Source organism: Falco peregrinus, assembly GCF_023634155.1.
Source record: "Falco peregrinus isolate bFalPer1 chromosome 12 unlocalized genomic scaffold, bFalPer1.pri SUPER_12_unloc_1, whole genome shotgun sequence".
Classification (NCBI taxonomy): domain Eukaryota; kingdom Metazoa; phylum Chordata; class Aves; order Falconiformes; family Falconidae; genus Falco; species Falco peregrinus.
The window spans coordinates 191,314-218,792 of NW_026599548.1; the positions used below are offsets into that span (position 1 = coordinate 191,314).

The window sequence follows — 27,479 nt, forward strand, 5'->3', positions numbered from 1 at the left end:
TTCTACCTGCCGAGCGCACACTGCTTCCCAAGAACTGCCCGTGATTCCCAATGCACCAAGCAAACCGCTGAGAAAGTGCCGGCAACCAGGGGAAAGGGGCCGTGAGGTTAAAAGAAGTAAAATTTTTAAAAAAAAAAAAAAAAAAAGAGGAAAGGACGAGTGTCCCGGGCAGCAGTGCCCCTTGCCTGAGACGCTGTTCCTCTGCTCTTTCCACCCACACATGGGTGTAACGGAGCCTTCTCGGAGACATCACAGCCCTCCGTGACCTCTGCTCAGCAAAACAAAACCCTAAACATCGGGGGGTTGGTTTCTTGTCGAAAACAAGCCCTGATTTTCGATGAGCTAGGAAAAAAGCTGTCGCTTGCCTCAAGATGGTTTACAGCCCAGGAGCATTTTCCAGAGGGGGATGTAAGGCTTTAAATCTGACTGCCCCTCACGCTGGAGATGCGCTCCAGCTCACGAGCAATCGATTCACTGGCCGCAAGCGTGTAGCTGGTGTTGCAGTCTTTAAAACTGGTGAATTTTGCCTTCAGTTTAGGAGCACTGGTGGTGATTTAATGATGAAACTGCGCTACGGGACATAGAAAACGTTTATTCAAAGATTAGAGATGGAAGTAAGCACAAAGTGAACTTCTGCAACTATTAGAGACACCGACAGCAAAGATGTGATGGTCAACAAACAAACTTGTGCTCGGCTGTGAAGCTATCGATTTTTCTTCACTAAATAATGAGTAATTTTAAAAAAAAAAAAAGACTTTTTTTTATGCAACCTAAAAATACGCCTGTGGCCCTGGACTCCCCAAATCAGCTTCTCTTTCCTTGTCTGCTGGAGACCCATGTAACGCTGCTAAATTTCTTCTGTGAAACTTCTCCTTGTGGTTGCACCCCAGAGGTCACAGCAAGCAACCCTACAGGCTCTGCTGCCCCCCTGGCTGCAGCAGCCCCCAGGTCCAGAGTTAACTCTCAGCTGACCCTTCTATCATTAACACTTGTTTCATTCACAAAAAAATAATCCTAGAATCTCCGAATTGCTGCTTCAGTGCCGAACGTTTCAGGCTCACATGAAGGTGGTGGCTCATGTGTGACCCTTTCTGCTTGGGCTCCAGAGGTAACGGCTGCCTTTTGGAAAGGAGCAGGAGAACGAGGGGAGCAAGAGAACTGGGATGCGCAACCACAGCATCGGCGTGATGAGTTTCTCCGGTCAAACCTTCCCTCGCCCATCTCTCAGTTTTGTCTCTTCGAGCAGTATAATTGCAGGTACGTTCATTATAATTATTGTAGCCTGTTTGCAAATTTCAGGTACTGGTAAGTGCTATAAAAAGTGTTTTTCTAGAGCAAAGGGATTTATAGCCCAAAGGATTGCAACATTGTACGGCAACACCCCTCCACTTCTATTAAAAAAAGCTAATAAAAGTTAAAGTGAGGCTCCTTATTTACCAGGAATCTCACTCAGGATCCCCGTTCCCACCCTCTTCAGACCATTTCAGGGCATTCTTGTCGAATGAGTCTGTCCTTTTCTGGTGGGTTTTTTTTTGGAGGCTAAAGTGGAGATGGTAAACCCCAAAACTTTCTTTTGCAGGTCAGAAGCTCACAAAAGGGGAAAGTACAGGAATTTTTGAGAAATGGCCCATCTTCTGCTTCTGAGGTGACATGCCGTGATAGCAAACTCCTCTCAGCCTGGGGAAGCTACAGCAGCGGTCCCTGCGCTGGCCCGGGCAGTGGGATGGGCACGGATCGTGGCGCAGAAAGCTGCTTCGGCTGCTCTCCTGACACTGAGCTCCTCCAGCACAGCCCATTCCAAGGGGTGAATTTTTTTTTTTTAATTACTATTTTGGGCCAAGCACAATGGCAAGTTACTGTAGAGCCTTGGGACAACACACAGGAGCGGACCCCTACGAAGTCTCCTTACACTGCCCGTTCCGTCACTGCTGCTATTTTACACAGCAAATAATATTTTCACGCCGGCCAGGCTTTGGAAGGCAGGGGAGGAAAGGAACCAGAGCGACAGCGGTGGTGTGGTCAGAGCACTTTCCTCCCTTCCAGCTCCCTGCCGAGAGGTGGTCCCGGCTCCGCTCCGGTAGGGACCACCCGCAGCGTGTTGAGGTGGGACCCTCAGTGTTTCCTCTTGGAGCTCATCAGACCTCCAGGACAAAGGTCTGGAACCACTGCGCCTTCCTCCTGAGGAGCCTGGGACTAGGTTAAGGGGCTTCCACTAGATTTAAGTAGATCTGAGCTCCCAGAAACCGACATGCAAAGCGGGGATGCGAAGAGCAGCAAGGATTCATCTCCAAACCGCCCAACCGAGGTGTTATCGCCCTCCGCCGTGCGCCGACAAGCAAATACGTGAAACATTTTGCACAGGGTTATACAGGATTTCAACGGGGAGAGAAGTCCCACCAGGCACCTGCTCGCTCCAACAGACACAACCGAGCCAAGAACAGCCCCCCCAGAGCCTCGTGTTCCCGTTCCTTGGGCTCAGCATCCAAACGCAATGCGTCTTTATTATCAGAATACGCTTTGCCAGCAGGATCGCCAGCCTGGATAGCAAAGCTTCGCCTCTAAGCCTTTATCTCACTTTCATACGTTTTCAAAGCCTTGTCTTCCCTAAAGATGGGACCTGGATACAAACAAGCCTTGACGGTCACCAACTTCTGCTCAGCTTCGGTGCTGATGTTGCTTTCCACGCACACGGCCAGCTGTGTCTGTGCTGAGCCCACCTAAAAGCTTCCCATCACCACTGAGCCCAGGGCAACAACTACAGCGCTCGTCAGGTTCTCTAGGGTTAGGATTTACCGTCGATATTGGCGATAAGGGCTGCTACGGCAGGCTGGATGGCATCCCCGGTCAAAGCAGGACACGTGTTCAGGAAGGAGGAGATGGCTTGCAGTAAGTCTGCCAGCTTGGCTTCCACAGAAGCTGAAGTAACTTCTCCTAAAATGAGGAAGGGGAGAAACTGTGATTTTTTTTTTGCATGCATAAGCTCTTGTCCTCCCCTCTCCCAGGATGAGCTCACTGCCGCGCACCCAGTTCTTCCTTGATACTCCAGTTCTGCACAAAACAGAACGTAACAGCCGCTGAGCACCCCAGCGTGCAGTGAGGATGGATGTGGCAATTGCCTGGTCCTTTTGTCACCTGGGCCACCCCTCCCCAAGGCTCCACACTGCTTTTTGTCCGGGTTCTACGCTGTGAGCCCTGGAGACGACCGTCCCTGCCTCCTGCTGCGGGAGCACACCCTGCCTTTGTGTCTTTCCATCCAAAGACCAACCAACCATCCAAAGATCAAGAGAAAAACACGGTCCCAAGCTGAGCGCTGGGGAAGATGCTCGCCGAAAGCACCAGCCCGGGCAGGGGTAATTCCCACGTGCAGCCAGCATCACGTGGGGGCATCTCGCGGAGCCAAGAGCAGCACCGCCACCGGGAGCTTGCTGGAGAAGCGTGGCCAACCCAAGTCACCCGGCGTGCCCGGGGTAAGGTCATCACCATCACCTAGAGCTCTGGGTGGGGAGACTGGGATCACTGGGATCTCCGGATGCCTCGGTGGAGAGAGTGGCATTCCTCCAGGAGATTCCTTCTTCCAGCAAGCAGCTGAAGGGGTTTTGTTAAGGCTGCCACGCTGTGCGAGGTTTCTGGAGCAGCACTGTGCTTGTGGTAACTCTTTTTTTTTCATCCTCAGTTTAATTTTATTAATTGGGCTCCAGCCTGGTGGATGTCCTGCAAGTACAGAGGCTGGGGGAGGGGAGAGGAGGGCAGAGGGGGAAAGCGCCGGCACGCCAGCCGGGAAAGCACGGTGCTTCTGCTGGAGCACGCGTCCAGGCTGTGACACAGGCTCAGCACCCTCCCCCTTCATCCAGAGCATCACCAGCCCCAGCCCTTCTTGGGCTGGTGGCATTTGGAATCCTTCCCAGTGACAAATCCCAGTTTTTTTGGGGGGTGGGGGGTGTCCTCGCAGGCCCCCTTTCCTTGAGCCAGTTTAACTCACTTGGGTGTCGCTGTCAGTAGTACTTGATGTGATTTTGCATCGCTTTTTTTGGAGGAAACCCATGCACTCAGGTGGTTAAGTGCTCTGAAGTGTTACCCGTTGATGCAACTCATTACAGGAAAAGACACTTGCATAATTAAATAGCTGTGCTGAGAGAAGCCACCCTAAATTGTCTGAGAGCCATCTAAATTCAGTGTTTTAAATAAATAAAGCAGCGAGAATGACACAGGATCACTTCTGCTGAATGTAAAATCGGCTTGTAAGCAAATTAAAAAATAAATAAATAAAATAAATTTACCTTTTCGGAAGAGCTCGCGGAAGTTCTGCAATTTCCTGCCGATGTTCCTCAGGTGTTTGGTGACATGGAGCACCTCATTGGCCACGAGGTCCACGCGGCTGGCACGGTGGCCAGGGATGGTGCTGGCCCTGGTTGCCGGCCCGTTCATGGTGAGCTGGAGCACCTGCCGTGGCACCTTCCCGAGTCCGGGGGGGCTGAGGTTCTTTCTCAGGTTTTTGGGTGAACACCTCCAAAGCCCCGCAGCCCGTGAGCACGGCTGTCGCTCTTTGAGAGGAGGAGAAGCAGCATTCTGCGAAAGCAACTGGAGATGCCAGACAAAACACTAAAAAAAACCCCCCAAACCAAAAACCCCTATGGAGGGTATGGGATGAATCCTGCTGCTCTCAGCGTTTATTCATTTTCTGACGCAGGAAAAATGTTTTCTGAGAAATGACCGATGCAAGGTTTAATTATCGAGTTTCTTCGCACCTTTTCCAGCAACTGGAGATGCCAGACAAAACACTAAAAAAAAAACAAACCCCAACCTATGGAGGGTATGGGATGAATCCTGCTGCTCTCACCATTTATTCATTTTCTGACGCAGGAGATTTGCAACCACTGTTTTCTGAGAAATGACCGCCGCAAGTTCTAATTGTCGAGTTTCTTCGCACCTTTTCCAGCAAACGGAAACCTGACTTTAGGAGATTTTTTTCATAGCAAGGCTTGGGCAGCAACAACAACAACCCCCTGGTGTCCATATGTGCCAGCGTCGCGTTTCGCCCTCTTGGTCACCATAACATCATCTGCAAGTAAAACCGTCGGCTTAGGTGTAGGGAACGTCTTCCCTCTCCTTCATTGTCCTTCCTCAGCCAAGACACAGACGAGGAAAAAGCCATCGCCTCTCGTGAGAAATGCCCAAGTACCGCAGCGTCGCGGTGTTTGCCGGTGAAACCAGTAAATCCAGGCGTTGGGTCGGGCGACGCTATGCGCAGCCTGCGTGGGATGCGTCTGCAACCTCGGGGTGTGTGGATCTTCCACATTCCTCATGGGCGTTGTGAAATTACTCACATCCCAGGCTACCTACCACATCGAATCCATCCTCCTTACCCAGCTGTCGTTAACCCTCTGCTGCCTGAAGCCTGCGGACCGCCGCTGGGATTCCATGCGCGTCGGAGCATTTTATTCCTACGGAGCGGCCAGCCCCGTTGTAGGGAGGTTGTGTGACACAGGGAAAAGGCAAAGCAAGAATTCTGCAGCATGTTTGAAACAACAAATCTATCTGAAATGGATGCCCTGCACTGAAGGGCGCTTAGACGCTGCCCCAAGCATCCGAACACCCCCCGTTCTGTGACCCAGACACATAAATAATAAGCCCCGCGTGTGAAAGCAGAGCAAAACGTCTTAACAGCGCCGTGCGATGCGTCCATCGGGGGGGGGGGGGGTTAATCTCCGGTGGAATTTGAGATGGAGAAATAATGGTTTAAATGGGTTTTGGGTGGGATTTTTTCTGCTCCTGGCAGGCAGCACGGAGTTTCAATCCAAGGGGTAGGGCTGGTAAAAATCCCCATTTCACGTCGCTGGACTTGACCTGATTTCAGGCGCCGAGCATCCTTCCATCGACACCAGAGTTCTGCGGGGCCAGTTAATCCCAGGTGACAGCGTGGCCCGTTGCCTCCAGGTTCCTCACGTGTGATTTATAATTTCTTTTTTAAATACGGGCACCTGAGCTTTTGGAAGTTGCCTGAATTAAATGCAATTACGGTTTGATGGGTGCCCAGCAGCCAGTGCAGCCTCATGTCCCCAGCCGCTGCGTCCCCCGAAAGCGCTTTGGGGTTTTATTTGCGCCAATTCATGCAGCGTCCGCACGCCCAAGAGCATCCCAACGGCAGCGCCGCCTTCTCCCCAAAGCAGAGTCCCTCCCAACCACTGATTTTATGGGACTTCTCCCCCTTCCCGGCCTCCTGGCCAACCTGCTGGGCGAAGGGAGGGAGGATTAAATGAGAAAACAAGTTGAGTGGAGTCGACCTCGCGTGGCCTCTCCGTCCGTCCTCAACGCACACTTTGCTTCCCAGGTCTTTCACGGAGCCGGCGAAGCTTTTCTGAATCCTCTGCTGGAGAACAGGGGACCGAACCCCAGCAAATGAATGGTCCTTTTCCACTCCCCTCACTTTTCCAGCCCCTTGACCACCGGGAGCAGGACGATGCTGCGCAGCCGGATTCCTTCGTAAACGCAATTTTTGCCCGCGGAGCGTCAGCTGTTGGCATACCAAAACTGGGTACCATTTGTCCCAAAGCATTTGGCTTGGGGAAGCAGGAAGGAGGAAGCGGAGGGACGGTTCCCGGGGGATGCGCTGCCCTGGCAGCCCACGATGGGTTTGGGATTCCTCTGGGATGGGACACAGCTTCCCTGCGGATCGCTGCTGCCTGCAGTGCCAGGTGCTGCGCAGCACCAGGTGGCAACTGTGCTCAGCAGATAAAAAGAAAAAACGCAGGCAAAAAGAAAAAAAGCAGATAAAAAGAAAAAAGTGACAAAAAGAAAAAAAGCGGATGACAAGAAAAGGCGGATAGAAAGAAAAAAGCAGACAAAAAGAAAAAAGCAGATGAAAAAGCAGATAAAGCGATAAAAAGAAAAAAGCAGATAGAAAGAAAACAGAAAGAAAAAAGCAGGCAAAAAGAATAAAGCAACAAAAAGAAAAAAGCGATAAAAAAACAGACAAAAAGAAAACAAGCAGATAAAAAGAAAACAAGCAGATAAAAAGAAAACAAGCAAATAAAAGAGCTGGCTGGCGCTCGGGGAGGTCACCGGGGTCACTGGGGCGGCTGCAGCGTGTGGGGACCCTGCCCCCAGTGCCCCCCACTTTGCGTCGATTTCTCCGGGATGTGGATTTACGGTGGTGGAATGGCAGCACGAGGTGGGAGACGTAGGGCTTCTCTTCCTGCGGGTGTTTCTCTGTGCCTGCACAGCAGGTTGGTTTTGCTTTTTTTTTTTTTCACCAAAATTTAAAAAAAAATAAAAAAATTAATGCAGTTTTTTACTATCAATTTTATCAGCTGGTTAGCCAGTGGTTCGCTGAGTGCTGGTCTCCAGCGGCTGCTTTTTTTCTGGTTTTGCTGGTAAATAAATGGCCCAAGGTGACTGAAAGGGAACAGAATTCCAGTTTGCCCAGTTTGTCGTTTTCGCAGTAGTGGGAACAGAGCACATTTTGCCCTAAAACAATTCACTTTTTGGAAAATTAACGTGGGTTTTGTGGACTTCTAAGGTTCTGGAGATCCCAGGCAGGGATGGTGGCCCAAGGGATGTTCCCGGCCACTTCAGCCCGGAGCTAAGACAACTCTTCGCCTTCCTCCTCCTCCTCCTCCTCCTCCTTCTCGTCCACCTTGTACTTGAGGCGGCGGATGGGATCGGTGATGCTTCTCCTGCTCCAGTTGTCAAAATCCTCTGCCAAGAGAAAATTGCGATCCACCAGCTCAGCAGCCTCCTGCCAGTTTTGGAAGCAAGCGGGACCGGCGCGCTGGATCTCCTCCACGGCGTTGGCGGTGATCACCTCCCCAGAGGGCTTCAGCACCACCACGGTGGGCACCTCGGCCACGGCGAAGCGCAGCTCCAGCTCCCTGCAAGGGGGAAAAAAACCAAACCTCAAATGGGGAAGGGTTCGCCGTGCATCGTCCTCGGTGCTCCTCATCCTCACCACCCGGCAGGACGCGCATCGTCCTCCATGCTGTTCACCCTACAAAATTTGCTCATTTGCCCAAATTAATTAGCGTGCGGATCTCTGCAGGGCCAGTAAACAGGGATGCGGGCGCCAGATCGCGGGTGACGGGCGATGCGGGACAGCGGGGGTCGAACAGCCGCCAGCTGCTTCAAATGTGACCGCCCGCCGGCTGGCCCTGTGAAAGAGCCGGGAATAATTCTTGCAATTAATTGCGGCTCGTTCTGTCGCTAATGAGGTTACAGTAAATGCGTCAGCAGTTCCAATCCGCCTGGCTGCGTCCAGTGTTCGCACCCTGTCCTGCCTGCGGGGCCGGCAGAGGCGTCTTTAGGGGCTATAAATAGCGCGGTATAAGAGGGGCATATATAAATATCCATCAGAATAGATAAATGGGTATCAGGATATATAAATAGGGAGAGATTAGATATAGATATATATCTCAGGATATATAAATAGGGATATATATCTCAGGATATATAAATAGGATATATATATGTATATATCAGGATATAAAAATGGGGATATATAGATATATATCAGGATATAGATATATATCAGGATATATAAATAGGGATATATATATCTCTATATCAGGATATATAAATAGGGATATATGTATCTTTATCAGGATATATAAATAGGGAGATATATATATCAGGATATGTAAATAGGGTTATATATATCTCTATATCAGGATATATAAATAGGGACGTATATATATCTCAGGATACATAAATAGGGATACATATATGTGTATCAGGATATATAAATAGGGATATATGTATCTATCTATCTCAGGATATACAAATGGGATATATATATATATATATATCAGTGAAACAGCGGGATGGAGGGACGGGGGCAGTATCTTTGCTTTGCAGACGGGGCGCAGCCCGAGAGTTTTCCGGATTTTTCCGTCAACTGATGATGCTGACGGCGCCGGCAGGGACCGAACACGAGGCAAAACGTTTGGAAAAAACGAGTCGGAAAATATTTTGGGGCCGTCGGCCTCGGCCGCCACGTCGCCGCATACCGTTTGAAGGCGTCCGCGAAGGGCAGTGCCAGGCAGCGGCGCGGCAGGGTGCGGAGGAAGGCTCCCTGCTCTTCCTCGCTCCCATCGCACGAGACGTAGAGCAGCGCCAGCTGCGCGGCGCGCACCACGTGCCGTGGGTCTGTCAAGCGCACGAAGAACCGGCGGAGCAGCGGGACGAAGCGGGCGGCAGCGCGGGCAGCGCGCCCGGCCGAAGTAGAGCAGCAGCACCCGGTTGTCCAGCGCCCGGCTCAGCTCCCGCTCCGAATCCAACCGCTCCCGCTGCCGGTCGGTCAGCAGCACCCCGCCCGGCGAAGAGGGCGGCCATGGCTGGGGGAGGCCCAGGGGTCAGGGTGCGGGGGGGGGGGAAGGGGTGCGGAGACCCATGGAGACCCCTCCCCAGCCCCGGAACCACCCAGAGCCCCCCCTGCCCAGCCCCCTGGAGCCACCCAGAGACCCCTCCCCAGCGCCGGAGCCCCCTCCCCAGCCTCGGAGCCACCCAGAGCCCCCTCCCCAGCCCCGGAGCCCCCTCCCCAGCCTCGGAGCCACCCAGAGCCCCCTCCCCAGCCCCGGAGCCCCCCTCCCCAGCCTCGGAGCCACCCAGAGCCCCCCTCCCCAGCCCCGGAGCCCCCTCCCCAGCCTCGGAGCCACCCAGAGCCCCCTCCCCAGCCCCGGAGCCCCTTCTCCAGCCCCCTGGAGCCCCCCTCCACAGCCCTGGAGCAACCCGGAGCCCCCTCCCCAGCCCCGGAGCCACCCGGAGCCCCCTCCCCAGCCCCTGGAGCCCCCTCCCCAGCCCCGGAGCCCACTGGAGCCCCCTCCCCAGCCCTGGAACCCACCGGAGCCCCCTCCCCGGCCCCGGAGCGCACTCCCCAGCCCTCCGGTAGGACTGAGCGCGGATTCCCGGAGCAGCCGGTAAGCGGCTTAAGCGGGAGGGCGGGGCCGCGCCGGGGCCGTGAGAACGGGGGTGCCGGGCCCGGGCGGTGGGAACGGGGGGTGTCGGGCCGGGCTGGGGGCCGTGTGGGCCCGGGGTGTGCGGATCCCGGGGCCGTGGGGTCCCGGTGCACGGATCCCGGTGTGCAGATCCCGGTGTGCGGATTCCCGGTGTGCGGGTCCCGGGTGTGCCGATCCCAGCACCGTGGGATCCCGGTGTGCGGGTCCCGGTGTACTGATCCCGGGGGCCGTGGGGGTCCCGGTGTGCGGAACCCGGTGTGCGGACCCGGGCGTGCGGATCCCCGGTGTGCGGGTCCCGAGTGTGCAGAGATCCCGGGACCGTGGGGTCCCGGTGTGGGGTCCCGATGTGCCGATCCCGGGACCGTGGGGTCCCAGTGTGCGGATCCCGGGGCTGTGGGGGTCCCGGTGTGCGGATCCCGGCTGTGCGGAGATCCCTAGACCGTGGGGTCCGGGGGTGCGGGTCCCGGGGGGTGCGGGTCCCCGGTGCGTGGGATCCCGGGTGTGCGGGTCCCAGGGCCGTGGGGTCCCGGTGTGCGGGTCCCAATGTGCGGATCCCGGCTGTGCGGATCCCCGGTGTGCCGGTCCCGAGACCGTGGGAACCCGGTGTTCAGATCCCGGTGTGCGGGTCCCGGGTGTGAGGATCCCGGTGCGTGGGATCCCGGTGTGCAGGTCCCGGGGTGTGCGGGTGCCCGGTGTGCGGGTCCCAGGGCCGTGGGGGTCCCGGTGTGCAGGTCCCGGGTGTGCGGATCCCGGTGTGCGGGTCCCGGGACCGTGGGGTCCCGGTGTGCAGGTCCCGGGTGTGCGGATCCCGGTGTGCGGGTCCCGGGACCGTGGGGTCCCGGCTGTACGTGCCCGGACCGTGGGAACCCGCCCCCCCCGCCCGGCCCCGCAGCGCTGCGGCACCCCCCAGCCCCGCCCCCGTCCCTCCGGCCCCGCCCCCGTCCCTCCGGCCCCGCCCCCGTCCCTCCGGCCCCGCCCCCGTCCCTCCGGCCCCGCCCCTCCGCAGCGCCGCGCTGACGCCCGGTGGGCGTTCCCCCACGCCGCCCAATCCGAGGCCGGGGGAGCCGCGGCTCGGCCAATAGCAGCTCTGTGTTTGCCGGCGGGCCGCCCCCCGGCGGGGCGGGGCAGGAGCGGCTCGGCGCGGCCCGGCCCGGCTCGGCGCGGCCCGGCCCGGCGCTCCCGCCGCAGCATGCGGCCGGTGGGGCTCTGCGCCGCCGCGCTGGGCTCGCTGGGGCTGCTGCGGCTGCTGGGCGCGCCCTGGCCATGGAGCCTGGCGGCCGCGCTAGGGCTCTGCCTGGGCTCCGGCGGCTGGCGGCTGCTGCGGCTGCTGTGCCGGACGGCGCCGCGGGACATCTTGTAAGCGGGGGGGGGAGAGGGGGCGGAGGGGAGGGGGAGGGGAGGGGAGGGGGGCAGGGTGTGGGAGCGGGGGGGGGGAGGAGAGGGAGGGGTGGGAGTGGGGGGAGTGAGGGGGAGGGGGGGGAGGGGGGGAGGAGGAAGGTGGGGGGGGAGGGGGATGGGGGGCGGAGGGAGGGTTGGGGGGGGGAGGGTGTGTGGGGGGGGGCTGGGGGTTGCCCGGAGCCCCCACAAAGCCGCTCTGTTCCGCCCTGGCACGGCGAGCCGGGGACAGCTGCCAGCAGCGCCCGGGCCGCCCCCCCCCTTCCCCTCCCCCCCCCCCTTCCCCTCCCCCCGCTCTGCGGGGGCTCCGGCGCTGCCACGAGACGGCATTCCCGGGATCCGGGGGCTCTTCCCAGCCCTCCTCGCGCACGATTCCGTGTTTTAATGCGGGGTAGGGGGGTGGGGAAACGGCCCCCAGCCCCCGGTTCGAAGCGACACGTTTGGTTTTGAAACGTTTATTTTTGGATCTGCGTTCTCCGGGGGGGGGGGGGGGGAAGGGGGTCCGCACCCCCGGAAGTCGCTGCCCCGGGACAGCGGGAACGGTGGCAACTCAACGGGTGTAACCGGGTGGTGGCTCCGCTCAGCGCTGCTGCCCCGGAGACTTCAAATAATTCTGTAGATAAAATAATTCTGTAAATAAAACAATTATGTCAATTACGGGAGGCCAAAAAAAAAACCCACCCAAAAGCCTCGTTCGAGCAGCCCCGGTTCGTTCGTTTCTCGGTTGCTTTTTGCAGCATCCACAGAGCGACTCCCTTCTTGCGAAGGCACCGCTGGCTTTCCAGAGCTTGCCATCCAAGAGTAATTATCGTTATTAGTATTAATTATTAAAATCTGTGGCTCCGGGGCTGCGGCCAGGCTGTTGGTGTGAAATGACACAAAGACACCGAACAGACGCATCCCATGGGGGATAGTCGCTGCCTTTGTGGGCAAAAGCAGCGCTTGCGTTGCCAAATCTTTTTTTATTATTATTATTTTTTTCCCTAAAAGACGTAATTTACTCATTGGAATCTTCTCTGTGGGCTCATGGAATCAGTATCAGGGTGGAGGTGGGTCCCCGGGTTGTGGCACGTGGAGGGTCCCAGCGCAGCGCCATGTGCCGTGCGATGTTGTGACGCCCGCGGTGCATCACGGCACCGGCTGGCCCCGGGTTCAAGGCAATGCCGCGGCCGCCCCACCCATGTCCCTCCTCGCTGGTGGACGTGGGACCCCCGGATTCCGCCACTGACACTCTTTTTCTTTGCCGCAGCGGCCTCTCCGTGCTGTTACGCGTCAAGTACAAGCTGCGACGGCATCAAAAAGCCAAAAGCACCGTCCCCAAGATGTTCCAGGCCGTCGTCCGCCGCCACCCTGACAAAGTGGCCCTGATTTACGAAGCCACCGGTGAGCAGTGGACCTTCCGGAGGCTGGACGAGTATTCCAACGCCGTGGCCAACTACTTCCACCAGCAGGGCTACCAGCCGGGAGACGTCATTGCCATCTTCATGGAGAGCCGCCCCGAGTTCGTCGGGCTTTGGCTGGGGATGGCAAAAATCGGCGTCGAGGCGGCTCTCATCAACTTCAACCTGCGCGCCGATTCTCTGCTTTATTGCGTGACGACGTCGGGCGCCAAGGCCATGATCTTCGGGGGGGAGCTGACTCCAGGTGAGCCCGCAGCCGGGCGCCACTTGAGCTCTTCGCTCGCTCCTGAGCGAGGCAGAGCTCGCAAAAGCTCAACCCAGAGGGGTGATCAAAACCAAACCCCAGAAGCTGCGTCGAGAGCCAGGGAAGACGGTAAATCTCCCCCCTCCTGGTGCCTGAGGCCCGTGGAGGCGCCGTGGCCAGAGCTCAATTTCATCTGCCGGTGTCTTGCTGATTTCGTGGTGGCCAAGCTGAGCTGGCCTGCCCGTTCGCGCTGCGTGGGACGCAACGGAGCGGCCTCAGGGCTCCACCGAGCGCGTTCTTTTTTGCTGCGCTGCTGCCCTTGCCACCGCGCTTTCTGCTGCGGGGTGGGTTTGTCAGCGAGTGCTGCCTTTAAATACCTCCCCGCTTCTCTTTAATGAGTTGTTGCGCCGGTTATCGTTCGATCCGGTGGGTTTGCGATTCTGAGTCGTCTCCTCAAACCCGTTCCAGACGGCATGGTCGGGGGGGAGGCAGTTTCGTGATGTGTTTTTGCGGAGGGCTCAGCCCAAGCGCACTGGCACAGCCAGTACCTGCGCAGACATCACAAAAGTGTTTTAAAAGAATCGCTGGTTCTTCGGGCCCTTCCGCGGTTTTGGGGATTATTCCCGGAGCATTCTGTTCTGTTGGTGGCAAAAGTGATTTTGTCGTGCAGCAATAGCCGAGGTGAATGGGATGCTGGGCAAGAACATGGCAAAATTCTGCTCCGGTGACTACAACCCGGGCGTCGTTCCCGCAGAGACCAGACACCTCGATCCGCTGCTGAGCAGCGCGTCGAAATCGCCCCCGACACAGATTCTGGACAAAGGTTTAGATGGTAAATTTATCAGCAGGTTTTATTTCTCGGCGCGCTGTGGGAGAGCAGGGCTGGGGGACAGCCACATGAGAAAACGAAGCGAGGCGGAGGGATTAAATCAGCCCAGTTTGGGCTCAAAGTAGAAGAAAAAAGGGAGGGAAAAAAAAAAAATCATCCCAGTGTGAGAGCCCTTCTGCGCAGGGCGAGCGGCCGCCAGGATGTGGCCGGCCAGGACTCACTCTGCGCTTCACCGGCGTCACTCGGTGCATCAATCTGCTGCTTCTGCCGCGCTCGGCTGCCACTAGAACCTTTCCTCGCCCATGGTGAGGACGAGGGTCGGTGGGTTGGGGTGCGGGGGGAGGCCAGGAGGATTCCGACTGCCTCTGTCTGTCCTGCTCTGGGACAGCTAAGAGCGCCCAAGGTGGGGGGCTCCGTCTGCGGTGGGGGGAACGGTGCCGTGGAGGAGTTTTCCCTCCCTTTGGGTTCTGTTTTTTGATCTGGGAGTTGGATGCCTCTGCCCTGCCGTCAGCCACCGGTTGAGACTTTTCTTCTTGGTTGGTTTGGCGCAACGCCCGGCCGGGAGAGCTGAGCCAGCGCCGGGACCGATCATGCAGAGCCATCCGCGCGCGGTCCTGCAGCCGCCCTCCGGGTTCTCCCCCTGGCTGCAGCTCCCCCTTTGCGTCACCCTCCGCTGCGGACGGAGCCTGGGAGGCAAAAGAAACCCCGCGGGGGTTCCCAGGCAGCTGCCCGACGCCTCGTTCTGTTCCAGATCGGCTCTTCTACATCTACACATCGGGAACCACCGGGATGCCCAAAGCCGCCATAGTGGTGCACAGCAGGTGAGAAGTGCAGCGGGCGCTTCCCTCCTGGCGCGTTTCACGCCCGTGGCGCCCGCTCAGTGCGCTGCATCCCCGCAGGTATTACCGTATCGCTGCCTTCGGTTACTACGCCTACAGGATGTGCCCCGAGGACGTTCTCTACAACTGCCTCCCCCTCTACCACTCGGCGGGTGAGCGCCCTGCCCCGTGGCGACGAGGCGCCGGCCGCCTCCTGCCCCTGCCGCGCGTCCTGGCCGGTGACGGAGCCGGAGCAGCCGCGTGATCCTTGTTTTCCAGGTAACATCATGGGAGTGGGGCAGTGTTTGATCCATGGCCTGACGGTGGTGATCAGGAAGAAGTTCTCGGCCAGCCGCTTCTGGGATGACTGCGCCAAATACAGATGCACGGTGAGGGCTCCGCGGTCTGCCTGCAGTGCTCAGCGCCCGCTTCGCTGCTTTTGTTACTCGTGTCCCAATAATTCCCTGCCCCTCATCGCGTATCGACGGGTGGCAGCGCTGCGGCGTTGGGTGCACAGGGTTTTGGAAAAAGGTCTTTGATCCGTCTGAGAATCACAGAGTTGTTGAGGTCACGGAAGACCTCTGGGGTTATCGAGTCCAAGTGTTCACCTGGCGCTGCCGAGGCCACCGCGTCCCTCAGTGCCGTGGCTGCACGTCCTCTAAATCCCTCCCCGGCCGGTGCCGCCACAGCTTCCCCGGGCAGCCCGTTCGGTGCCAGACATCCCTCCAGGTGGAGGAATTTTCCTGAAAATCCGACCTAAGCCCCCCTCCCCGGGTGCGACTTGAGGCCATATCCCATCGTGTGGGGGAAAAGCCCGACCCCCACCTTGCTGCTGCCCCCCCCTCAGGCAGCCGCAGGGAGCGAGGATCTTCCCCCTCCCCACTTTTTCTCCAGGTGGGACCCCCCCAGCCCCTTCCCCAGCCCCGCTGCCCACCTCTGGACACGCTCCAGCCCCTCCACATCCCTCCTGGAGTAAGAGGCCCAACGCTGAACGTGGGATCTGAGGTGTGGCCGCCCCAGCGCCGAGCACAGGGGGGACGATGGCCACCCTGGTCCTGCTGGCCACACTGTGTCTGACACAAGCCAGGCTGCTGCTGGCCCCCCTGGGCCACCTGGGCAGGCTGCTGGCCGTCAGGTAGCCCCCCAGGCAGCTCCCCCACCTCGGGGGGTGGCTGTGACCCAGGTGCAGGACCCAGCACGGAGCCCAGTTGAACCTCTGGGCCCATCCACCTTGGGGCAGATCCACACTCCGACAAAGGGAGCACTCGATCCCCTCGAGCGGATTGTGGGTATGGGCAGGGAAGGGGGCTGCCCCGGTGCCCACCCACCAGCAGGGTTCAGCTCTGGCCGCGGCGCGTTGGGCCCAGCCATTCTCCGGGAGAATCCTGTGCGAAACGCTGTCAGAGGCCTCTCTGAGTCCAACACCCAACGTCGCCTCCCGCCCTGATTTGGGAGTTGTGGAGATTTAAAAACTTGTGGCCTTTAAAACATGCATTTGCGCCCGTCGCTGTAGCAGGAGGGCTCTGCCAGCTCGTGTCCGTGTTAGGAATCCCTGCGCAGGAATTCTCTGGGCAGCTCGTAGCCAGTAAACAAACACCCAACACCCCCCCCCCCCCCCCCCCCCCCCCCCCCCGTCAGCGTTACCTTCTAATTTAAGCAGATTTCTCTCCCTGTATTCATCCAGCCCTTCCCCCGCCAGCGGTACTACAGCTGGTAACTGGATCTCCCCCCTGAACCGTGCTTTGCAGTTGGTTCCCCTCATCTTTCTGGGGATCTTTCAGCACGAGGGCATCGTTCACGTGTTTTCCCACTGCAGGATCCCTCCCGTGCGGGTTCCAAGGGCAGGAACCGCTTCACCTCCGCCCCTTCTGTGACCTGAACTCGTGGCTGCTCGCGGGTTTATCAAAGCACCCGGCGCGTCCGATTCCATGGGGCACACCGACACCGGTGGCCTCGCTGTCAGCTTTTCTCCAGGGCGCAGTAAACGCCGCCCGAAGCCTGAGCTGTGTTTTTGTGTTTACTGCTTCAGATTATTCAGTATATCGGGAAATCTGCAGGTACCTCCTGAACCAGCCGGTCCGAGAGTCAGAAACCCAGCACTGTGTGCGGCTGGCGGTGGGCAACGGCCTGAGACCCACCATCTGGGAGGAGTTCACAAAGCGCTTCCGAATTAAGCAGATCGGGGAATTCTACGGTGCCACCGAGTGTAACTGCAGCATCGCCAACCTGGATGGAAAGGTGGGGGGACCCTGCCGCCCCTGGGGGGGCCGCACGGGAAGGAGGGGTGCTTCTGCTGCCTTCCTGGCCGGTGATGGAGGTGGAACGCACCAAAAACCCGTGGAAATGTTTTGGTTTGGCTGAATTTTTCCTGTTGAATGGAAAGGGAGGGAAGACTGGGATTTCCAGAGGGCAATGATGCAAGACCCAAATCGTTCTGTGGGTTTTTTTGGGTTTTTTTTTTTTTCCCTCTTCTGGAAGGTCGGTGCCTGTGGCTTCAACAGTCGGATTTTGCCCAACGTTTATCCCATCCGTTTGGTGAAGGTGAATGAGGACACAATGGAGCTGATCCGGGATGCCAATGGGCTCTGCATCCCCTGTCGCCCCGGTGAGCCTCAGCCCCCTAAATAATCGCAGCTTTTTGTTCAGAAAACCCCTCGTCCGTGACAGCTGTGGCTGGTTTTGGGGGGTTCTGGTGTTGCGGACAGGTTTTCCCTGCCGGTTCTTTCATCCGATGACACGTCAGTTTGGCGACCGAACGTCTTTTGGTGGGCACAGCGTTGAGCTCGTTGTGACGCGTCGTCGTCGCCTTGCTCATTTCCCACAGGAGAGCCGGGATTACTGGTCGGTCAGATCAATCAGCAGGATCCCCTGCGCCGCTTCGATGGCTACGTCAGCGAGAGCGCCACCAACAAGAAGATCGCTTACAACGTCCTGCGGAAAGGGGACCAGGCGTACCTGTCTGGTACGGCCCGCGGGCTGCCCCCGCGCAGGGGGTCTCGAGACACCCCCAGTTGTGGGGTTTTTTCCTTGGAGAGGAGCAGAGGTGTTAGTGCTTTGAGCTGTTGAGCAGCTGTTGGGGCTGCACGGGATCACTTAAGAAATGAACTTTTTGGAGAGGCGTTTGTCCCAGCTCCCGTTCCTTCCACGATGCGGAGGCGCGGGGGCAGGGCAGTGCGGAGCCACCAAATACCCCCCTGGGGGGAGGGGAACAGCACGTGGGGGCGGTGCAGCGGTGCCTGAGCGCTGACAAACTCGGGTCCTGAGGTGACTTTTTATTTGGTGTCTCCTCTTCCCCCCCTCGCAGGAGACGTGCTGGTGATGGATGAGCTGGGCTACATGTACTTCAGAGACCGCAGCGGGGACACCTTCCGCTGGCGAGGGGAGAACGTCTCCACCACAGAGGTGGAAGGAACGTTGAGTCACATCCTGAACCAGACGGACGTGGCGGTGTACGGGGTGGAAGTGCCAGGTGCGGCGGCACGTGGGAGCCGCTCGGGGGGAGTGGGGCTCAGAGCTTCGGGCGTCAAACCAGGTTTTCCTCGGCACATTGGCGCTTCGCATCGGCTGGGCGTGTTCCGCTGCCACCCACACTCTGCTCTGGCGTTTCAGGGGTGGAGGGCAAAGCCGGGATGGCGGGCGATCGCAGATCCCAAGGCTAAAGTGAACCCCAACATGCTGTACCAGGAGCTGCAGAAGGTGTTGCCTTCCTACGCCCGGCCCGTCTTTCTCCGGCTCCTGCCCCAGGTTGACACCACAGGTATCGGGGACCAGCTGCTCCAGGAATGTTTGGATCCCAGCGGATCCTGGCCGCCTGCTCCAGGGTGGAATGGCGGTGCAGCAGGTGCAGGGAACGCGGCTGGCAAAAATGGTGCTCGTCGTTGGGTCCTAAACAAGGAACCAGCTACTTCTGGGCCCTTGGAGAAAGAAAAAAAGGCGCTTTAAACAAATATATTTATATATATAAAAACACATACAGAGGTAAAAAAATACATAAAAATATACACAGAGGTAAAAAGACACATAAAAATATACACAGAGGTAAAAAAAGAAACGTAGAAAGGTAAAAAAAATACATACACAGGTAAAAAACCCCACATAAATATATATACAAAGGTAAAAAAAAGTATAAAAATACGTACAGAGGTAAAGAAAATATACAAAAATATATTCAAAGGTAAAATAATACAAAAATAGGTATAGAGGTAAAAAAACATATTAAAGTATATTCAAAGATAAAAAGAAGTATATAAAAATACATCTAAAGGTAAAAAAGTGCATATAAAAGCACATATGAAATAAAATATATATATATATATATGTATAAAAGCAGGTCCCAAGGTGAAAGCCCCGGCCCTGTGGGCCCCACAGGTCTCCCCTGTGCCCCCGCCAGGCTGCCCGCGCTCGGTGTCCCCCTTTCCCAGCCCTTTCCTGGGTCCCTTTCCCATTGGGAATGGCTGGCAAAGCCGCACGTGGGCAGGCTTCCCGCTTTGATTCTCCGTTTCTCCGTCCCCAGGTACCTTTAAGATCCAGAAAACGCGCCTGCAGCGGGAAGGCTTCGACCCGCAGCAGACCTCCGACCGCCCTCTATTTCTTGGATCTGAAGCTGGGGAGATACGTCCCGTTGGACGAGCACCTTCACCAGCGGATTTCCTCTGGGAAAGCGGCTTTGTGACCTGGCCTGGCTGCGGGGCCCACGCTGGCGACCCCGAGGACCCCCCTCCCGAGCACATTGATGCCCCTTAACCCGCCCTTACACCTCTAGAGAGTATTTTTTGTAACTGCCACCGGCTCGGGACAGGGGGCACCAGGGCCATATTTATTTACCGGGCTACCGGTGCCCCGTGAGGGCTTCTCCCCACTCCCTCTCCAGCCTTAACCCCCCCCTTAGATGAGTTTTTTGTAACCGTAGGTCGCGTTCTATCCAGCCGCGACCGTGCTCTTAGGGCTGTGAGGACATTAAAACACCAAGTGACTGCCGGTGCTGTGGTGGCCCTGGGGAGGCCCGGGCCATGGCAGGGAGGCATAGGAAGCGCATGGCCGGGTGGCAGGAGGCCTGAGCTGTGCATTGCCAGGCAGTGGGGAGGCCCCGAGCTGCAGCAGGGAGGCCTAAGCCATACATTGCCTGACAGTGGGGAGGCCTAGGCTGCACATTGCCAGGCAGTGGGGGAGGCCTAGGCCGCGGTGGAGAAGCCTGAGCCGCAGTAGGGAGGCCTAGGCTGTACAGTGCCTGATGGTGAGGAGGCCTAGGCTGCGGCAGGATGGCCTGAGCCACAGTGGGGAGGCCTAGGCTGTACATTGCCAGGCAGGGGGGAGGCCCGAGCCGCGGCAGGGAGGCCTAGGCCGCGGTGAAGAAGCCTGAGCTGCAGTGGGGAGGGCCTGAGCCACAGTAGGGAGGCCTGGGCCACAGCGGGGAGGCCTAGGCTACGCATTGCCAGGAAGCGGGAAGGCCTGGGCTGCAGCAGGGAGGGCCTAGGCCGTGGTGGAGAGGCCTGGGCCGCGCGTTGCCAGGCAGTGGGGAGGCCAAGGCTGTGGTGGAGAAGCCTCAGGCGTGGCGGGGAGGGCCTGGGCCGCACATTGCGAGGCAGCGGGGAGGCCTAGGCCGCGGTGGGGAAGCCTGGGCCGCACATTGCGAGGCAGCGGGCAGGCCTAGGCCGCGGTGGGGGAAGCCTGGGCCGCGCGTTGCTAGGCAGCGGGGAGGCCTAGGCCGCGCGTTGCTAGGCGACGGCGCGGCGCGCAGGACACGCGTCACTTCCGGCGCGCCGCCGGCGGTGCGGCCATGGCGGGACAGGGCGCCGCAGGTGTTCCCGTCGCCGCGGGAGCTGGGGCCCGGCGCTAGCGGGACTGGTGGCCCAGCGGGCGGCGGACGCGGCCGAGCGCTTCGCGCTGGGGCTGTCCGGGGGCAGCCTGGTGGAGCTCCTGGCCCGGGAGCTGCCCGCCGCGCTGGCCGCCGCCCCCCCCCGCCGCCCCCTGGCTGCTGGCGCTCTGCGACGAGCGGCTGGTGCCGCCCGGGCACCCCGACAGCACCGGCGGCGCCTACGAGGTGAGCGGGGACGGGGCCCCCCTCCCCCCCGCCTGGGCCCCCCCTCCCCCCCGCCTGGGCCCTCCTCACCGGCCGCCCCCGCAGGCCCAGCTGCTGCCGCGCCTGCCCACGCCCCCGCCGCGGATGCTGGCCCCGCGCCCCGGGCTGCGCCCCGCCGCCGCCGCCGCCGCCTACGCCGAGCAGCTGCACCAGGTACCGGCCGCGGGAGCTGCGGCCCGCGGGGTGGCGCCCAGAACGGCCCCGGCCCCCGCTCGCCCCCTCCCCCCGACCCGCTCCCCCCGATCCGGCCCCGCTCCTCCCGGCCCGGCCTGGCCCCGGCCCAGCCCCCTCTCCTCCCGCAGGCGTTCCCCGGCCAAGCCGTCCCAGTCTTCGACCTGCTGGTGCTGGGAGTGGGCCCGGACGGACACACCTGCTCGCTCTTCCCCGACCACCCCCCTGCTCCAGGTGAGCCCGCGCCGGGGGGGTGCCCTGACCCCGGGGGTACTGTGGATCAGGGGGGTGCCACAACCCAGAGGGATGCCATGATCCAGGGGGGGGGTGGGGCTGCCTGGACCCCGGGATGCTCTGACCCAGAGGGTGCCGTGGGTCAGGAGGTGCCATGACTCTGGGGGGTGCCCTGACTGCGGGATACCCTGACCCCAGGATACTCTGACCCCCTGGGGATGCCACAACCCCGGCACCCTTGCCGTTACCACGGTGTTTCCATCAGTAACTCTGGAGTCACATCTGGCAGCCGCTCCCGGTCTGGGGCCATCGTGGTTTAACGAACAGAGAGGAAGAGCAAGGGCGGTTGCAGGGAGATAAAAAGCAGTGGCTGGTGTTGGCATTGCCATATCCCCTGCTTCCTCCTTTCCCCGTTTTTCCCAATTTGGGAAGTTTGGCAGGCAACGAGAGAGAAGCGCTCTGCTTGCAGGGTGGTGCGGGAGCCCTGTGCCCCGGTTGGGGTCAGGGTCGCTCCCCTGATTCAGTTTTTTCTATTTTACTTCTCTTTTTGCCTTTGTTTCGCTCCAACAGGAGGATGAGAAAAATCGTGGCTGCTATCACTGACTCGCCGAAGCCACCGCCGGAACGAGTCACACTGACCCTGCCCGTGCTGAACGCTGCACGGATGGTGGTCTTTGTGGCCACGGGGGAAGGCAAAGCTGCTGTTGTAAAGGTCAGGACCCAAAATGCTCGTTTTTTTTAACAAAAATGTGGGGCGCTGCAGGGGGGGGGGCGAGCAGCTAAGGGGTTTCAGTCAGCGCCAAAGCGTGTCCGGTGCAAGGTCCCCGCTGCCGGCCGCGTGGCTGAGACGCACTCCCTCTCTCCCAACAGCGCATTTTGGAAGGTGATGAGGAAAACCCCCTTCCCGCGGCGCGTGTCCGGCCTGGCTCCGGCCAGCTGTGCTGGTTCCTGGACGAGGCAGCGGCCAAGGAGCTGACCATACCCCTCGACAAACATCCTGGCTAGAGCTGGCTGCCGGCCAGGGCATCCCGTGGCACCGCACCATTCCAGGCAGAGAACACTCCATTCCAGCGTAGCGCTCTGCTGCAGTGCGAAATGCACTTTTTTTTATCCATTCCCTCTTTTTTTCTGGAGCAAACGGGCTTTGCCCAGCACGGAGTTCCACATAGTAATTCCTTCGGTTCAGCGGGTGGAACCGCAGCTTGCTTCAGTGGCCGTGACGCAGTATCAAATGGGCAGATTTCAGCTCTTCGCCTGGTTCTTTCTCCGCCTGTAGCTGAGGGAGCTGGGAGTGGGCGCGGGGACAGCCGGGCGCCCGCCCGGTGCAGGTGACGCTGGTTCCCCTCCGTCCTCCGTTGGGTTTGTCCGTGTGCCTCCCGCCTTGAACCGCGCCGGGCTCTCTCCTGCAGCTGGGCGGCCGCGGCTCCTTCCCGGCCGGTTTTTCACGTGCCTGCGCCGGCAGCGGTACAGCCCCCCGGGGCGGGGGCGTGGCCAGGGCGGGGGCGTGGCCAGGGTGGGGGAGTGAACCCGGACGGGGCGTGCCCCGGGGCAGGGGAGTGGCCCAGGACGGGGGCGTGGCCAGGCGGGGAAGTGGCCCAGGGCAGGGGAGTGGCCAGAGCGGGGGGCGAGGCCAGAGCGGGGTCGTGCCTACGGCGGGGGAGTGGCCAAAGCGGGGGGGCGAGCCTACGGCGGGGGGAGTGGCCCACGGCAGGGGAGTGGCCAGAGCGGGGGGCGGGCCCCGGGGCGGGGGCGTGCCCGAGGCGGGGGACGTGGCCAGAGCGGGGGGGCGTGCCCAGGGCGGGGGGAGCGGCCCGGGACAGGAGACGTGGCCCGAGCGGGGGGCGGGCCCAGAGCGGGGGGCGTGCCCAGGGCGGGGAAGCGGTCCGGGGCAGGGGCGTGGCCAGAGCGGGGGGCGTGCCCAGGGCGGCGGCCCAGGATGGCGGCGGCGCGGCCGTGGCCGCTGCTGCTGCTGCTGCTGGCGGCGGGGCCGGGCCCGTGGCGGGGCCCGTGGCGGGGCCTGGGCCCGGTGCCGGCCGCCGGGTACTTCCCCGAGGAGCGCTGGAGCCCCGAGTCGCCGCTGCAGCCGCCGCGCGTGGTCGTGGCGCTGCTGGCGCGGAACGCGGCCCACGCGCTGCCCACCACGCTGGGGGCGCTGGAGCGGCTGCGGCACCCGAAGGAGCGGACGGCGCTCTGGTACGGGGGGGAGGGGCACGGGGGGTGCATGGGGGGGCAGGGACATGGGGGGACAAGGGGAGGGGGGACACATGGGTGGGGGTGACAAGGGGTGGGACGGATATGATGTGAGGAACAGGGACACGAGGGGGGGGACGCCCGGGTGCGGGGGGGCAGGCAGCTGGAGTGGCACACGGGGACCCCGGGGAGGCGGGTGGGGGAGGGGCAGGGAGCCGGGGGGGGGGGGGGGGGGCACAAGGGGACCCCAGGGAGGCGGTGGGGGAGGGGCAGGGACCGGGGGGGGACACACCCAGGGGACATGCCCCCCCACGTGGCGCAGGGTGGCCGTGGACCACAGTGAGGACAACACGACGGCGCTGCTGCGGGAGTGGCTGCTGCGCGTGCAGGGGCTGTACCACCGCGTGGAGTGGCGGCCGGCGGAGGAGCCGCGGTGAGTGGGGGGCTGGGGGCACTGGGGGGGGCGGGGCACAGGTTTGGGGGGTCCCTGGGAGCTGGGGGTGCCCAGGTTGGGGGGCTCCCTGTGGGTGCCTGCTCTCCGGGGCTCCCCCCCAGCATGGGCGGGCGGGTGGGTGGGCGCTGTGGGGCAGGAGGGGGCGCTGTGGGGCAGCTGTGGGGCAGCTGTGGGGCAGCTGTGGGGCAGCTGTGGGGCAGCTGGTCGTACCCCGACCTGGGTCCCCAGGTCGTACCCCGACGAGGAAGGCCCCAAGCACTGGTCCCCCTCCCGCTACGAGCACGTCATGCGGCTGCGGCAGGCGGCGCTGGAGGCCGCCCGCGCCATCTGGGCCGATTACCTGCTGGTAAGGGGGGTCCCGGGGGGGTGCTGGGGGGGAGGGGCGGGGCGCTCACCCCCCTGACGGTGCCGCCGGGCAGTTCCTGGACGCTGACAACGTGCTGATCAACCCCGACACGCTGGGGCTGCTGATGGCGAGAACAAGACGCTGGTGGCGCCCATGCTGGACTCGCGCGCCGCCTACTCCAACTTCTGGTGCGGGATGACGCCGCAGGTGAGAGCTGGGGGGGGCTGGGGGCCGGAGACCCGGGGGGCCGCATGCTCTGGGTCCCCAGGGTGCCACGTACTCTGGATCCCTGGGTGCCAGGACCCCTGGGTGCCACGTGCTCCAGGTCCCCTGGGTGCTGTGTCCTCTGGGTGCCACATCCTCTGGGCATCATGTCCTCCGGGTCCCCTGGGTACCACGTGCTCTGGGACCCCTGGGTGCTGGGTCCCCTGGGTGCCACGTGCTCTGGGACCCCTGGGTGCCACGTGCTCTGGGACCCCTGGGTGCCACGTGCTCTGGGACCCCTGGGTGCTGGGTTCCTTGGGTGCCATGAGCTCTGGGCCCTCTGGGTGCTGGGTCCCCTGGGTGCCCCGTGCCTCTGGATCCCCTGGGTGCTGGGTCCCCTGGGTGCCCCGTGCTCTGGATCCTCCGGGATCCCTGGGTACCACATTCTCTGGGTCCCCTGGGTGCAGGGTCCCCCTGGGTGCCCCCTGCTCTGGATCCTCCGGGATCCCTGGGTACCACATTCTCTGGGTCCCCTGGGTGCAGGGTCCCCTGGGTGCCCCCTGCTCTGGATCCTCCAGGATCCCTGGGTACCACATCCTCTGGGTTGCCCTGGGTGCTGGGTGCCCTGGGTGCTGTGTCCCCTGGGTGCCCCGTGCTCTGGATCCTCCGGGGATCCCTGGGTGCTGGGTTCCGCGGGCGCTGTGGCCAGGCGCCCAGGGCAGCTGGTTCCCCCGCAGGGTTACTACCGGCGCACGCCAGCGTACCTGCCCATCCGGCGGCGGGGAGCGGCGCGGGGTGCTTCGCGGTGCCCATGGTGCACTCCACCTTCCTGCTGGACCTGCGCAGGGCGGCCTCGCGGGCGCTCGCCTTCTACCCACCGCACCCCGACTACACCTGGCCCTTCGACGACATCATCGTCTTTGCCTTCTCCTGCCGCCAGGCAGGTGAGGAGCCGGGGAGGAAGGGGCATTGGCTCGGCTTGACCTTGGCTTTGGCCTGCTTTCACCTTGGCCATGGGTTGGTATTGACCTTGGCCTTGGGTTGGTTTTGATCTTGGCTTGGTCCTGCGTCAACCTTGGCCATGAGTTGGCATTGACCTTGGCCTTGGGTTGGCATTGACCTTGGCCATGGGGTGGTAGTGACCTTGGCCTTGGGTTGGTTTTGACCTTGGCTTGGTCCTGCCTCAACCTTGGCCTTGGGTTGGCGTTGACCTTGGCCTTGGGTTGGCCTTGACCTTGGCCTTGGGTTGGCGTTGACCTTGGCCTTGGGTTGGCGTTGACTTTGGTGTTGACCTGCCTTGGACCGTGACTTTGGGCTGGTCTTGACCTTGGGTTTACCCTGTCTTGACCTTGGCATTGGCCTGCCCAGACCTTGACCTTGATGTTGCCCTGCTGTAACCTTGGGTTTGCCCTGCCTTAATCTTGACCTTGGGTTTGCCCTGCCATGACCTTGACCTTGTCCTGCCATGACCTTGGCGTTGGGCTCAGCCCGGCATTCAGTCCCATCTGGCTTCACTTCGACTGGTGGCTGCTCAGCTCGGGGGTGGCTCAAGGTCAAGGTCAGGTCCCTCCCGGCGCCAGCCCCAGCCCCGCTTGTCTCCAGCCTGGCCCCAAGGTCAGGTTCGGGCTCAGCCGGGCGTTCGTGGGCGCTGGGCTCCAGGGTGGCTTCAAGTTGAACCTCAGGTCGGGTTCAAGTTCAACTCCAGGTCCGGGCTGGGTTCCCGTCAGCCCCATCGTTAACGTGAGCTGTGACCCGGCTTGATTTCAACTTCGTGGGCGCTGAGCTCCAGCCTGGAGTCAAGTTCAGCCTGATTTCAAGATCAGGTTCAAGTCCAGGTCCAGGCTGGGTTCCCATCAGCCCAGCGTTCATTTTTAGCTGCAGTCTGGTTTAATTTTAGCTTCATGGGCGCTGAGCTCCAGGCTGGGCTCCAGGGTGGCTTCAAGTTCAGGTTCAAGGTCGGGCTGGGTTCCCATCAGCCCATCATTAATTGTAGCTGTGACCCGGCTTGATTTCAGCTTATGCTGAGCTCCAGGGTGGGCTCCAGGTTCCAGCTCAGCCTGATTTAAAGTTCAAGTTCAGGTTCAGGTTCAGGGTGGCTTCAAGTTCAGACTGGGGTTCCCATCAGCCCATCATTAATTTTAGCTGCGACCCAGTTTAATTTCAACTTTATTGGTGCTGAGCTCCAGCCTGGATTCAAGTTCAAGTTCATCCTGGTTTAAAGTTCAGGTTCAGGTCGGGTTCAAGTTCAGGTCCAGGCTGGGGGTCCCATCAGCCCGTCATTAACTTTAGCTGCAATCCAGCTTCGTTTCGACTTTGTGGGCGCTGAGCTCCAGCTTCCAGCTCAGCCTGATTTAAAGTTCAAGTTCAGGTCCAGGCTGGGTTCAGGTTCAAGTTCAGGCTGATGTTCCCATCAGCCCGTCATTAATTTGGCTGTGACCTGGTTTAATTTCAACTTTATTGGTGCTGAGCTCCAGGCTGGATTCAGGTTCAGGCTGGTTTAACGTTCAGGTTCAGGTTCAGGTCGGGTTCAAGTTCAGGTCCAGGCTGGGGTCCCATCAGCCCGTCATTAATTTTAGCTGCAATCCAGCTTCATCTTGACTTTATGGGCGCTGAGCTCCAGGCTGGATTCAAGTTCAGGCTGATTTCAAGTTCAAGTTCAGGTCAGGGTGGCTTCAAATTCAAGGTCAGGCTGGGTTCCCATCAGCCCATCATTACTTGTAGCTTCGGCCCAGCTTAACTTCGACTTTATGGGCGCTGAGCTCCAGGCTGAGCTCCAGGCTGGATTCAAGTTCAAGTTCCGGCTGGTTTAAAGTTCAATTTCAGGTCGGGTTCAAGTTCAACTCCAGGTCCGGGCTGGGTTCCCGTCAGCCCATCGTTAACGTGAGCTGTGACCCGGCTTGATTTCAACTTCGCGGGCGCTGAGCTCCAGCCTGGAGTCAAGTTCAAGTTCATCCTGGTTTAACGTTCAGGTTCAGGTCGGGTTCAAGTCCAGGTCCGGGCCGGGGGTCCCATCAGCCCGTCATTAACTTTAGCTGCGACCCGGCTTCGTTTCGACTTTGTGGGCGCTGAGCTCCAGGCTGAGCTCCAGGTTCCAGCTCAGGGGGGTTCAAGTTCAAGTTCAGGCTGGCTCAGCCCGGGCTGCCCCTCCCCCCCCTCCCCTTTCCAGAG

At 60.3% G+C, this 27,479-nt stretch overlaps 4 protein-coding genes and 1 long non-coding RNA gene across 5 annotated transcripts; 4 read left to right on the forward strand and 1 right to left on the reverse strand.

Moving 5' to 3' along the window:
• Positions 1-89: 89 nt before the first annotated feature.
• Positions 90-4,289, forward strand: LOC129783237 (uncharacterized). Its single transcript, XR_008745177.1, has 2 exons — positions 90-1,257; positions 1,580-4,289. It is a non-coding gene; the product is annotated as an uncharacterized LOC129783237 (long non-coding RNA).
• NXNL1 (nucleoredoxin like 1) lies at positions 573-9,324 on the reverse strand. Its single transcript, XM_055793130.1, is given in 5 exon segments — positions 573-2,931; positions 4,278-7,868; positions 9,000-9,181; positions 9,183-9,300; positions 9,302-9,324. Coding segments are annotated over 4 exon segments (612 nt in total). The 3' UTR covers positions 573-2,931; positions 4,278-7,579.
• A 1,734-nt stretch (positions 9,325-11,058) lies between these two features.
• SLC27A1 (solute carrier family 27 member 1) lies at positions 11,059-19,609 on the forward strand. The gene is given in 15 exon segments (XM_055793135.1): positions 11,059-11,303; positions 12,592-12,986; positions 13,657-13,818; positions 14,567-14,636; positions 14,715-14,806; positions 14,913-15,022; positions 16,663-16,678; positions 16,681-16,871; positions 17,112-17,238; positions 17,458-17,595; positions 17,938-18,102; positions 18,243-18,268; positions 18,270-18,390; positions 19,147-19,211; positions 19,213-19,609. Coding segments are annotated over 15 exon segments (1,938 nt in total). The 5' UTR covers positions 11,059-11,136; the 3' UTR covers positions 19,306-19,609.
• A 33-nt stretch (positions 19,610-19,642) lies between these two features.
• PGLS (6-phosphogluconolactonase) lies at positions 19,643-22,362 on the forward strand. The gene is given in 9 exon segments (XM_055793177.1): positions 19,643-19,669; positions 20,054-20,455; positions 20,457-20,599; positions 20,601-20,673; positions 20,758-20,865; positions 21,015-21,117; positions 21,453-21,459; positions 21,697-21,829; positions 21,988-22,362. Coding segments are annotated over 9 exon segments (1,131 nt in total). The 3' UTR covers positions 22,123-22,362.
• Positions 22,363-23,000: 638 nt separating this feature from the next.
• On the forward strand, positions 23,001-25,424 carry COLGALT1 (collagen beta(1-O)galactosyltransferase 1). Its single transcript, XM_055793159.1, is given in 7 exon segments — positions 23,001-23,310; positions 23,630-23,740; positions 23,990-24,107; positions 24,181-24,232; positions 24,235-24,314; positions 25,049-25,093; positions 25,096-25,424. Coding segments are annotated over 7 exon segments (930 nt in total). The 5' UTR covers positions 23,001-23,053; the 3' UTR covers positions 25,363-25,424.
• The last annotated feature ends 2,055 nt before the right edge of the window (positions 25,425-27,479 follow it).